General features: G+C 34.0%; 2 protein-coding genes across 2 annotated transcripts in view; both read right to left on the bottom strand.

Moving 5' to 3' along the window:
- Window positions 1-1,444: 1,444 nt before the first annotated feature.
- LOC132165103 (growth-regulating factor 5-like) lies at window positions 1,445-6,250 on the bottom strand. Its single transcript, XM_059575607.1, has 4 exons — window positions 6,247-6,250; window positions 4,897-5,254; window positions 1,842-2,245; window positions 1,445-1,765 (listed from the first exon to the last, which is right to left on the bottom strand). Coding segments are annotated over exons 1-4 (771 nt in total). The 5' UTR covers window positions 6,248-6,250; the 3' UTR covers window positions 1,445-1,757.
- Window positions 6,251-6,283: 33 nt separating this feature from the next.
- Window positions 6,284-12,925, bottom strand: part of LOC132167650 (gamma-tocopherol methyltransferase, chloroplastic-like) — a 17,043-nt gene continuing 10,401 nt past the window's right edge. Inside the window, exon 6 of the mRNA XM_059578664.1 lies at window positions 6,284-6,453. Within this exon, the coding sequence (XP_059434647.1) occupies window positions 6,284-6,453 (170 nt within the window). The remainder of the gene's footprint in view (window positions 6,454-12,925) is intronic.

The following is a 12,925-nucleotide window of genomic DNA, read 5'->3' as shown; positions in this document are numbered from 1 at the left end:
GCGGTTTTGAAAACACCACTAACCGCTAATCGCTGGTTAGCAGTTTTTACTAACCACTTCTAAAATCGTTTAGCGGTTAGTGCGATTAACAGTTAGCGGTAACAACCACCCGCCTTTTCATCCCTAGTCAATATTTCGCTAAACATTCTTACTTTTTACATTACATCAATCACTTTTTTACTATTATTTAAATAAAAAAAAATTATTAAAAAAAAAATAAAATTTGCATACTAAAATTCTTACTTTTTCCATGCATTAATCAAATTTTACTACAGTTTCCAGCTAATGCCAAACAAAGCTAGTGATATACATTTGTCGGAAGTGAAGTGATGTGACTTGTTGAATCAATTTCACAATTTTCTTTTTCTTTTCTTCCCTTATTATTTTTAAAAACTAAACTAATATTCCCCGAGCAAATTCAACAAGCCCCGTAAACTTAAAGCCTATTGGCTAATTGCATCACCCCATCAACTATTTTGAGTGGTCGAACCATTTTTAAGCATGTTTGAGAGTGGTAGGTCATTTTGAAAATAGTCAATGAGAGTAGCCAGCCACCTTAAGGCCCATTAATGAAGATTGATGATGAAGTAGTCTATCACTCTTTCTCTCTTTTTCTTTACCTCTTTAACTACTTTTTTCCCTCCAAAATTTTGATGAGGTGACACAAATCCTAACCATTTATTTCAAACGAACACTTTGTAGGATTTTAAAGTATTATTGTAAACCCCTAAACACCCTAGTATTAAAATTGAAATATTTAATATTAAATGAATAAACGAATCTAGGTTGTTGGTAGAGTTAACAGAAGTGCTAACTCTATAGGTGGATAGCATGCAAAGCTATGCACTTTGGGAAGGTAAAGGAAAGGTTGAAGCATCCCAGGTTGCTGAAGCCATTGTCAGAGCACTAAGAGGCTGCTGGTCCTTGTAATGTTTCCTTTGGTGCAACGCAATGACCTTTTTCACGCAAAAAGGAAGAAAAAGAGATATTTAGGAGGTGACCAAGTGTCACAGGCTTTCCTAGCACACTCACAGTCACAGTGGGGCCTCTCGCATGCTCAAAGAACCACAAAAAGAAACATGTTTCCAGCACATCTATTTTGTTCTCTTTATAAGGGGGATCAGAAATGGGCCCGGAACGTACCATTTTGGCCACCAAAGATGCTTAAATAATTTTGAGAAATATTTGATAGGCTGCTATAATACTCATCAAATGTAAAAATGTAATGGTGAAAGTGGATAGGTAAAAAAATATTCAAATTCTTTTTTCGGTCAATAAATGTACTTGGCTAGTTTTTTTTTTTTTTACCTTAAACTGACAAACCAAAGTGAAGGTAAATATTCTTACACAAACATCTTTCTTTCCTCGTCTGCTTGCTTGCCAGTTGCCATATTAATAACCAAAAAGAAACAAAAATCATACAGATAATTCCAAGAGCTGTATCTCATGAAAGATTGAGCAACTTTATTTTGGTACATGGGAAGGAAGCAATCAAAGACGGGCCAAAATTTGTTGCTCTATCATATAACAAGACCACAATGTTCTGGATTTTTCCCAAATACCGAACAGTTTATGTTATTCATACCTTGAGCTTGCAAATGTAGTTTTACACAAACAGCCTTGCAGAAAAAACCATAACCAAGGAAAATGAAAAGACTTCAAGGGAGTCTCTTCTTTGAGCACCCGACTCGTCGGCGTGCTAAAACTTGTCTGGCCTTTAAATGAGGCTGCAGAAAACTGTAACCATGCTCCCTCTCTCAATTATCTGCAAAATGGTTTCAAGGCAGAGATCAGAATGGATGGAAATTTGCTGGAAACATTCCTCTAAGATTGAAACTCACCATGTGGAGATTGAGAACTTGCAGAAAAGTCTGATGTAGACATTGGAATGGATATGGAGAGCTGAGTTGTGGAGAATGAGGTTTGGTTGGATCTCTCATCCTCAAGACCAGACCAGGAGTCCCTAGTTTTAGGCCACTCATCAAAGAAAGGTCGAAGGGACTGACCCTCCTGTTTCACCGGCTCCCCCGAGGCAAAATCACCATGGAAAAACGAGTGCTGGGGATATTCATTCTGCAACACAGAGTTGTCGCTCGATTTCGATGCAGGAAATGAGGCGACTCTGGACGGCATCAGAGGCCATGTGTTGTCTAGCGGCGAATCCATCTGGAGATTCCTATTGCTTCCGGATGCATCGGAGAAGAAACTATGCTCGCCAACCTCAGGTTTTAGTCCCTGAAGGTACCTGTACGTTCCCATTGGTAAATAGAAATAGATTATCCATCTAATTAATCTTCCTTGCAAAATAATTTCTTAGATATTACTAAGAGAAATACAAATAAAAAACAGTACATTCTGAGAGAGCTATAAAAAGAAGGGAACATGTTGTTATGTGAGGTGCCCATCGCTTAAGGTAGTAATAAATGCAAGGTGCAGTACAAGGCATTGACAATGACATCTCATACAAACAGTTAAATGAGTTTTCCTTTGGGACAACATTGGAAATTCGACAACTCCAAGTATGAGGAGCTCCTGTTTACCTTTAGCAACAAAAGTTTCCCCTATAAAACAACTAACAAATTGTGTTCAAACGGAATTCATATCATAGAAGAGGTGCATAAGATGAAGTCAAAAAGTTCTCTACTTCAAAAATATTGTACTACTTTCTTTTATTCAAATTTTGAATCTATTAAATGCATCCTTACATTAGGTGCCAAACAGGCCATGAGAACTCAACAGCTCTATCTGCATTATTGCGTCTGTGTCTATGATTAGTTCGAACTAATTACCAAGCTAACAATTTGCAGAAAAGTATCATATAACAGATAAAAAGGCATTGATGCAGAGACGTAAAGGAAGTACAGCACTGAAATTATCAGAAAGAACACCAGAAAGTAGGAGCTATACTTATTCTATGAAAATAAAGGTAGCAGTGAAAGGTCATGCAAACTACAGAAGCGCAAAGAAAAATCCAAAAGATTAAATCTTGCAACCCGACGGAGTAGTTGCCATGGGAGGCAAAACACATGGATATACGTCCAACTTTAAAAACTTGTATTGGATATATGGATATATAAGTGTTTCAAACTTGAGACCATTTAAAGTCTTACTATTCTTCAACGTAAGAGTGAAGGGAGAAGTTTCATGTTGAAGAATGTAAATCAAGGACATCTTACAATCTAAGGTTCATCTTTCAAACAATTTTCTACTGCAAAAATAAAACAACGAATAAAACATTTTGCCCCTACCAAATGAGAGGAAAAATAACCAAAAAAAAAAAAAGGAGAAGGATAAATGCAAAGAAAAAAGCAATTAACCAGATAAAATCATTTTATACAATAGCAACTATGGGGAAGAAACAAAAAGGCTTTAACAAGGTAAAAAGGAACACAGATTAGATCAGAGATATGATAAGCTGTGAGCGTTTATGAAGTTGATCATTAAGACACTAAGGAAAGTATTTGTTGTGGAAGTCTCTAAACTTGCATGGCAAACTTTAAGACCAAAAGGATGAATTTGTCCCTCCCCCTTTTCAAATTGGAAGCTATTTATCCTTCTAACATAAAATTTCTGCAAAAACTATGAGCCCACCCTTCCCATATTTCTTTTTTGACAGACTCCAGAGAGTTAATAAGATGCCACTAATTGGCATGCTCGGGACAATTCAGAATGCTTGTCAGATTTCTGCAATGAATGTAACAGAGAAAAACAGGAAGCAAGGAAGCAGAGCAAAAAGATGATAGCTAAAACACACACACTGCAAAAACAGCAGATTTCAACAGACTATCATTGTGGACATCAGGGCCCAGAAGCCAGATCCTTGCAGAAAATCAAAAAGTTTATGCAACATATACATTACCCAGATGGCAGGAAAATTCCATATTACTCCTACCACACTATTTCATGAATGGGCCCAACAAAAACTAGATCCATTAGTGATCTTAATAGTTAAAGCTTGCCTAAACAGCAATATGTTTTAAGTACTAGCAGATAGAGATATTCACATGAAGGAATAAAACAAAAGCTTGGAAGATATAGTAATTGACACATATTATTTAATAACGTAAGCCACCCCAAGTACACAGAACCCTACAACCATCTTTGAGACCACCAAAATTCTGGAAGAGACTAACACATTCCTTCCTTCCAAATATATTAGGCAATACTTGAACAATAGAATTCTGCAAACCCAGTAGGCGTACCATTCCCATCATTTCCTTAAGGCAGCAACTGAAGACAGCAGAAACCTCTTAGTCTTGCTGAGGACCATTTCTAATGGTTGTCAGACCTCAATGACAAAATTTACAGAGAAAACAGAAAGCAAAGAACCAGACCAAAAGAATACTGTCAAACACCATCCCCTCCGTAAAAACATTAGACTCTTGGAGAAATATATCCTTAGGGACATCAGGGCCCATAAACCCTGGATCTGACAGCAAATTGAAAAGTTTCTGTGACATCTCCATTACCCAGATGGCAGTAGTGAGTAGTCCCCAGTTTTACTCCCACCACACAATTTCAACAATACGTGCCCAAATAACACTAGATCTAACAGATAAGCAATTCCGCCAATTGTATCACAAAGTAGTTGGTCAAAATGCCAAAAATGATTCCAACAATTCAAAGCTATTTAACAACAAAACGGAAATACAATTACAATTAGTCACACTACAACTTAAAAAACTAAAGAGAAAAGAAAAAACTGTAAAACTACATAACGGTATGTCCTTTTCTTTGTGGTGCTTTTGGAGTACCAAAATCTCAAGGTGATATCAGCTCAGTTGTGGAGCTTTCTTTCCTATGTAATTAATGAATTCTATACTTCAAATTTCTTTTCTTTTCCTACATTTTCTAAGAAACCAAATGGAGCAAAGCAAATTGCAGAGAATGTGATACCTGTAATCTTTGTTTGGGATTCCATATGGAATGGAGTCCAGATGATACTGGGATTGGTTGGTTCCAGAACCGGCACCTTGGGGATTACCAAAGGCACTCAACGGAAGGCTCTGGAAGCTCCCATTTCCGCTGCTGCTTCCGCTAACAGTCAGGGATGTCACAGTGGACGATGATGACTGTGTCATGGTTTGTGATTCCACAGGCTTTCTTGAACGGTTGCGGCCACGGTGCATGTGGCGCTCACAGTACTTTGAGTCCGGGTACGCGTCTTTGGAGCACCTCCACTTCTTTCCATCAGTCCTCCTGCAGCGTCCCGGCTCCGGGTCCACCTTCTTCCCATAGAAGGAGCAATAGGCCACTGCAAAATTATACCCAAAGTTCATTAAATATATATATATATATATGTCTATAACAGTAACAACAGAGTGAAAGTGATATATATCAGAATTAATGTCAAAAGGGATAATATATTATGCTAAAAACGACATACGACTTCTTTATCCAGGTATATCAGGAGGTGATTAAAATATTTCCCAAGAAAATGGATAGGATTAGCCATAAAAAACTTCTGATATCAACACTTTTCGATAGCAAAAGAACATGATAAAGAAAGGAGGATGTCGTTGCCGGCCTCGAGAAGAATATTTTGTTGATAGCAACAATCACAAAACCAAAAGCACTAGGAAAAAGGAACATTGAAATCGTCCAATCAAACTTGGGAATCTCTGGAAATAACAGCAATGACCTCAGGTTGAAATCTTTTTTTCCGATGACATTCAAGTACAAAACCAAATGAAATGAAATAACAGTTCTGCAAAGAAATTTCAAAGAAATTTCCAAAAAAACAAAAATGAAGCTTTCACCCATGAAAAAAAGTGACTTGATTGATCGAGGCATAATCTAAAAAGCCCAACAGAAATTCAAGTCTACGGATTTCATGGGCTCACGGGTACTGTTGCCCCATCAGTATCAAGGGAATGACAACTAATGACAAGCATAACATTTCTGTTCATTTATTTCAGATATTTTTCAAAAATTAATAAAATAGATTGTTAAACCTAAAAAAAGAAACAAAAAGAAAATACTCACTTCACTCTGTATTACTATCACCGACTGTTTTTTTTTTTTTTTTTTATCCAAGAAAAAATCCATCCATCTGAAATGCTTCTCAACACACCCAAAAAAAAAAAAAGGAAAAGAAAGAAAGAAAAGAAAGAAAAGAAAAGGAAAGAACGTAAAGCAATGGATTTTGATACTCTGAAAAAGAGAAGAAAAACCCAAGATTCCTCAAATCAAATCATAAACCCAGAAACTGAAACAAAGCAATAAATCCAGAGAAAGAAGGCTTACTGGTGGGATGTGGTGGAAGAACCTATGAGAAATGGACTCAAAGCTTTCTGAATGGGGAGCACAAGATCAGTGGCACAGGCAACCAGCGACCAGATACTTGAAGATCAAAGCCTGGTGCTCCAGCTCCTGCCACTGTGAAACTGTAAAGGTGACCCTCATCCCTGTTCCACTCCCACACCCCCACCCCTCCACCTGCCAGCTCCACCACTGTTCATCTCCACCACACACCCAGTAGTACTCGCTCCTATAATACCTTTCCCTCAAGACCCAGAAAGCTCAAAAATGGCCCCCTGAGACAGTGAAAAGCATGGGACAGGGATCAGCCTCTGTCTCAACCATTTGGATTTGCTCTCTCAGTAGTGTGTCGCACTCTGTTGAGTTTGTGTGCTAGTGTCTGAAAGTTTGTGTGAGTGTGTGTTGGGAAAGGGGGGCAGTGTCTGTGTTGAGGAACCCCAAGGGACAAGGTTTTGGTCTCATTTTATTGGGTTAGGCATTGAAGTCTTTGTGCTTAAGTAATGGGGCTTTAAGCTTTGTATAAGCAACTCAGCTTCATTTATAAGGCTGTCTGTCTGGACTCTGGAGTCTATGTTATGTGTTTGGCGAGTCCCGCTATGCGGCAATATATAGCAGGACTATTACTAAAAGGAATTTGATCATTTAAATTTAATATTAATATTTTAAATTAAAATTTCTCTTTAATATCTCTTTTTTTTTAAATTAAAAAAAAAAAAAAAATAGCCCCATCACAAACACTAAATGACCTCCAGCTGCCGAAAACCTCAACTCGTGTTTGGCTGAAGAGCCAATATTCAATTTCTGTTTCTTGTCAAGGTTATGACCGTGTTTTTCGGACAGTCAAACTTTGGGCAGTGAAACGTAAAACCAAGGCCTAATTTTTACCGCTCCTAAATACATTTTACTTTTATTTTATTGACTTCATGTGGCATGGTTAGTCAACTCTTTAATTTTTATTTTTTAATAAATATTGATATAAGGGTTAATGAGGCCCACCACGTCAGCCTAATAAAAAAGAAAAAATATAAAAAAAGTCTCCCAAACTAATTATTGTTTGTGATAAAGCTCTACTATGTTCAAAATATACTAAAATAATCTATCAAACTACTAAAATGTATTAAAAATGTCACTTATTTTTTTATATTCCTATAATACCCATATTCTTTTAACAAATAAAATAATAAAATAATTGTAACAAAAAAAAAACTATTTTTTTTTTAAATACAAAAAAAAAAAAACCAATAGGCGAATAAAAACAATTTTTTTAACCGAATTTGACTCCAGTGACTAAATTGTTTTTTTTAGAATATCTTAAGAACCTTTGATTTTACTTTCATACGACATAAAGTAATTTATAATTTAGACTAGCTACAGTGACTAATTATTTATTTATTCCAAATTTATTCGCCCATTGGTTTTTTTGTATTTCAATTTTTTTTTTTTACAATTATTTTATTATTTTATTTGTTAAAATAATTAGGTTATAATAGGAATATAAAAAAATAAGTGGCATTTTTTATATATTTTGATAGTTTGATGGGCTACTTTAGTACCTTTTGAATATTGTGGGGCTATATCGCAAACAATTGTTAGTTTGGAGGGCTTTTTTATATTTTTCTCTAATACAAATGAGAGTGTGTGATAAAAATTGAGTTTTTGATTTGAATGGGCTTGGAAGTTGGTAAAGTTTTCGTTAGGGGTAATGTGTTAGATAGTACGCTTTCATTTCATTAAATTGATGTGCTAGTGTTCATTGGTCTTTGAATCATATATATATATTGCAAAAATGTTACAAATATTTTTTTTATATAAAAAACATTAATGTCGGAATATTTACAATTTTTTATTTTATTTTGATAATAAAAAAAACATAAGTATTTTTGAAATTTTGACAGGATTCTAATTTTAACGGAATAAAATAATTGAAATTGAGAGTTTTTAAACTTCGAGAGTTAGTATCAAAACGTGTAGAAGCAAAAACAATTACTTCATGAGGGCCTTACAAACAATTATTTACTATTACATTGATATTTATTGATTATCGAGAACTAACTTATGTTTCTCAATTGTTTATTAATAAATTGTTTTCCATTTGGTTAATAGAGAGAGAGGCTCTTCATTCTCTATAGAATTTTTTTATTTTATTCTAGACAACACCAATAAAAACTTTAAGAGTATGAAAGATCTAAATTTAGATCTTTCCTCCTCCCCTTTTATGGTAACAGTGCTTGTCTTCTTTATAGGCTCCACCGATCTCCATTTTTTACATGTTGCTTTAGATCTAGATCTAGTCTCTTCAACCTTAGATCTGATTGTTTTCTTTGGCCAATACATGTCTTCCGAATGGCTGTCTACGATGTTGTGCTTCTCCGCTACTGCTTGTGGGGGTTTTGTTCTTTGTTTTTTTTTTTTTTTTTTTTTGTCCTGACCTTCGGGTTGAAGATGGAGTAGATCGGTGTGGAAGCTTAACTCTCACGGCCGGATTTTAGTTTCTAGTTGTTTTTTATTTGTGCTACCTAGTCCTAGATCTAGTCTGCTTGAAGCAAATCTTTTCATTAAATGTAATTGTACATGGGTTAGTGGAAGCTTGAAGTCATTTTTATGACTTTATAACCTTTATAGCTTTTGGCTATGATTTTTTAGAGTTGTATACTCTATAATGTAAGAGCTTTATGTTCATAAAATTTCATCAATAAAAGTTTTATATTTTTCAAAAAAAAAAATAATAATAATAATAATAATAAATTGTTGTGTATTCTTCCAACGTGGAATAAAGGTGTAGAATAAGGGGTACGTGCACACTAGTACGTGGACTTAATTCTATGGCCCAAATTAATAGATTTTAGGTTGCCTTTTTTGATCAAGAGTGAATGGCGTGGCCATCTATGGAATCACTAGTGGTGTACCTCACCCGTGGTTGAACCAGTAAAAGTTACTAGCATTTGTATTACTATGACACACAATCTTTATTGTAAGAGGGTTAAATATATGAGTAGATCATATGAGAACCGTTATTGACAATGAATAATATATTAATACTATATAGTACATTTCATCAACATTTTTTTTTTTGTCTTCAATTGCAATATGTTATATACGAGTAGATCATATGAGAACGGTTATTGACAATGAATAATATATTAATATTATATTGTACACTTCATCAACATTTTTTTTTTGTCTTCAATTGCAATATGTTGTCCCTGGGATTATGCATGGTCTACTTATTATGTGTACTATTTTTCTCTAAAGGTACATTAATAGAGATAACGATTATCAATATAATATTTTGCTTTTCTGCTGTACTTTACTTATTAAGTGTATTATTTTTTTCTACTATATTTTATTATAATATTTGTTGTTATAAATAGCATTTGAGCACTATGAGAAACACTCCGAATTAATTAATTAATTTTTTTGAGCGTTACAAATAAATTTGTATAGCTCTTGGTTGGTTGAGCGGAAGGGAAAAAACAGAGCGAAAAGAACAGGAAAAAACACATGGTTCGGAGAGGAAGGAAGGCGATGAAAACCAGCTAATCCTATATAGCCAATAGGCTTTCATCAATTTATGTTTTTATCCATAATGCCCCTTATCTTAAATCCTGATTTTGCCCCTGATCGTTAATAAATGTGAAGTACAAATGTAATTTTCATCATTACTCTACTCTGCTCTTTTTATGAAAGGAAATGCCTGGGTATTAAAGGGAAAGTAAACCAATTAATTCACATACGGCAATACCCCGAGTGACCCAAAAAAAAAAAAAAACCACACACACACACAAAAACACAAAAAATTAATTCACCTACATGTACAATTTTACTCTCCTGTAATGTTATGCAACACCCAACCATTTTAATGTAGTTGACAATTTCTGCAAGCCATTAGAATCTATTGTAAATAGTGGTTTTCGTGGGACAAAATTTTGCTAAATAAGGAGATTTATAAGGAGAAAACTTATTTAGCTCATTCTTTACAACTCACATACGGCAATGTCCTGAATGAGCCAAAAAAAAAAAAAAAATGTTTGGAAAAAATATATTTTACCTCTTTTGAATTATTCATTCATTTGCACTTTGACCTCAAATGTTGAAAAAGTGACATTTAACTCCTCCCAAACTTTCAAATTATTGCAATTCGACCATTCTTCTTCTTTTTTTTTTTCTCAAAATGCCCCCATCCCAGATTTTTTTTAAAAAAAAAAAAAAATTAAGGGGTGGCCGAAGCCACCCCCAAGCCCAACTGGGGTGGCCGGCCACCCTTTAATTTAATTTATTTATTTATTATTTTTTTTTTTAACTTGGGATTGAGGCATTTTGAAAAAAAAAAAAAAAAAAAAAAACACCAAAATGGTCGAATTATGCTCGTGAAATTTCATCAATGGAAGTTCCATATTTTTTTTTTTAAAAAAAAAAAGAAATATATATCCCATTTCGGTATGGTTTTCCATTAAATCTTGTCAAAATTTTCAAAATACACATTAATATATATATATATATTTTGCAAAGATGTTGCAAAAATGTTACAAAAAAAATTTTTATAAAAAAAATTAATGTCAGAATCTTTTTATTTTATTTTGATAATAATAAAAATAAAAAAAACATAGGTATTTTTGAAATTTTGTCAAAATTCTAATTCTAACGGAATAGGGTAATTGAAATAAATTGAAGGTTCGATACCCTTAATTGAGAGTTTTTAAACTTTGGTAGTTAGTATTAAAACATGTAGAAGCAAAAACAATTAATTCGGGGTACTTTACAAACAATTATTATTATTATTATTATTTATTTTTTGAAGTATTACAAACAATTATTTACTATTACATTGATTATCATGAACTAACTTATGTTTCTCAATTGTTTATCAATAAATTGTTTCCCATTTCGTTAACACAGAGAGACAGAGAGAGAGAGAGAGAGAGAGAGGCTCTTCATTTTCTATAGAATTTCTCTTTTTTATTCTAGACAACACTAAGAAGAATTTTAAGAGGAGAGAAGATCTAAATTTAGATCTTCCCTTCTCCCCTTTCACGGTAGCAGTGCTCGTGTTTTCTCTGTAGGCTCCATCGGTCTCTGTTTCTAGCGGGTTGTCTCTTCAACCTTAAATTTGATCATTTTCTTCGGCCAAGGCATGTCTTCCGAAGGACTGTCTACGATGTTGTACTTCTCCGCTGCTGCTTGTGGGGGTTTTATTTTTTGTTTTTTTTTTATTTGTTTGTCCTGGCCTTCGGGTTGAGGATGGAGTAGATCGGTGTGGGGGCTTAACTCTCACGACCGGATTTTTAGTTTCTAGCTGTTTTTTATTTTTGTTTTTTATTTAGGCTACCTAGTCCTAGATCTAGTCTGCTCGAAGCAAATCTGTTCCGTAAATGTAATTGTACATGCGTTAGCAGAAGCTTAAAGTCATTTTTATGACTTTGTAACTTTCATAACTTTTGGCTATGATTTTTCAGAGCTATATGCTCTATGATGTAAGAGCTTTATACTCATGAAATTTCATCAATAGAAGTTCCATATTTTTTAAAAATAATAATAATAATAATAAATTGTTGTGTGTGCTTCCACCATGGAATAAATGTGTAGAATCAAGGGTACTTACACACTAGTGTACATGGACTTAATTCTATGGCCCAAATTAACAAATTTTAGGTTGCCTTTGATCTAGAGTGAATGGCGTGGCCATCTATGGCATCACTAGTGGTGTACCTCCCAACCGTGGTTGAACTACTAGAAGTAGCTAGCATTTGTATTTCACCAGGACACCGGTATTGTAGTCCTTACCATGACACACAATCTTTATCGTACGAGGGTTAAACATGCTAGTAAACTATGACACACAATCTTTATTGTACGAGGGTTAAACATACTAGTAAACTATGTGAGAACGGTTATTATTATATTGTACACTTCATGAACATTTTTTTTTTTTTTCTTCAATTGCAATATGTTGTCCCTGGGATTATGCATGGTCTTCTTATTAAGTGTACTATTTCTCTCTAAAGGTACAATAATATAGATAACGATTATCAATATAATATTTTGCTTTTCTGCTGTACTTTACTTATTAAGTGTACTAATTTTTTTTCTACTATATTTTATTATAATATTTGTTGTTATAAATAACATTTGAGCACTATGAGAAACACTCCAAATTAATTAATTAATTTTTTGAGCGTTACAAATAAATTTGTATATCTCTTGGTTGGAATTTGTATATCTCTTGGTTGGTTGAGCGGAAGGGGAAAAACAGAGTGAAAAGAACAGCAAAAAACACATGGTTCGGGGAGGAAGGAAGGTGATGAAAACCAGCTATCCTATATAGCCAATAGGCTTTAAATTTCCAGCCTCAAGGGTTAAAGCCTCGATTTCATTGGTGAACTTATTCATTTCGAACGATTTAGAGTAATAATAATGTTAACTATTTCTACCTAGCAATTCAAGTAAATATTACTTCACATCAATGTAATTGGTCTTTTTTTCTTTTTCTTTTTTTCTTTCTCTCTCCAAGTCATTCTGTTTTGTATAATTATGAGTCGTAACTGATTAAACAAATCATCGTCCTTAAAAGCAATTGTCGGGCAGTGAATACTTAAATGTCTATTAAGGACTCAAGCCACAAATTTGGTAAACAACTTGATTTCAATTGTCAGGTAGTGAATGTGCT

The sequence above is a fragment of the Corylus avellana genome, chromosome ca1, assembly GCF_901000735.1.
Source record: "Corylus avellana chromosome ca1, CavTom2PMs-1.0".
Lineage (NCBI taxonomy): Eukaryota > Viridiplantae > Streptophyta > Magnoliopsida > Fagales > Betulaceae > Corylus > Corylus avellana.
The sequence above is the reverse complement of the archived record's forward strand: the minus strand, read 5'-3'. Positions and strand labels throughout refer to the sequence as shown.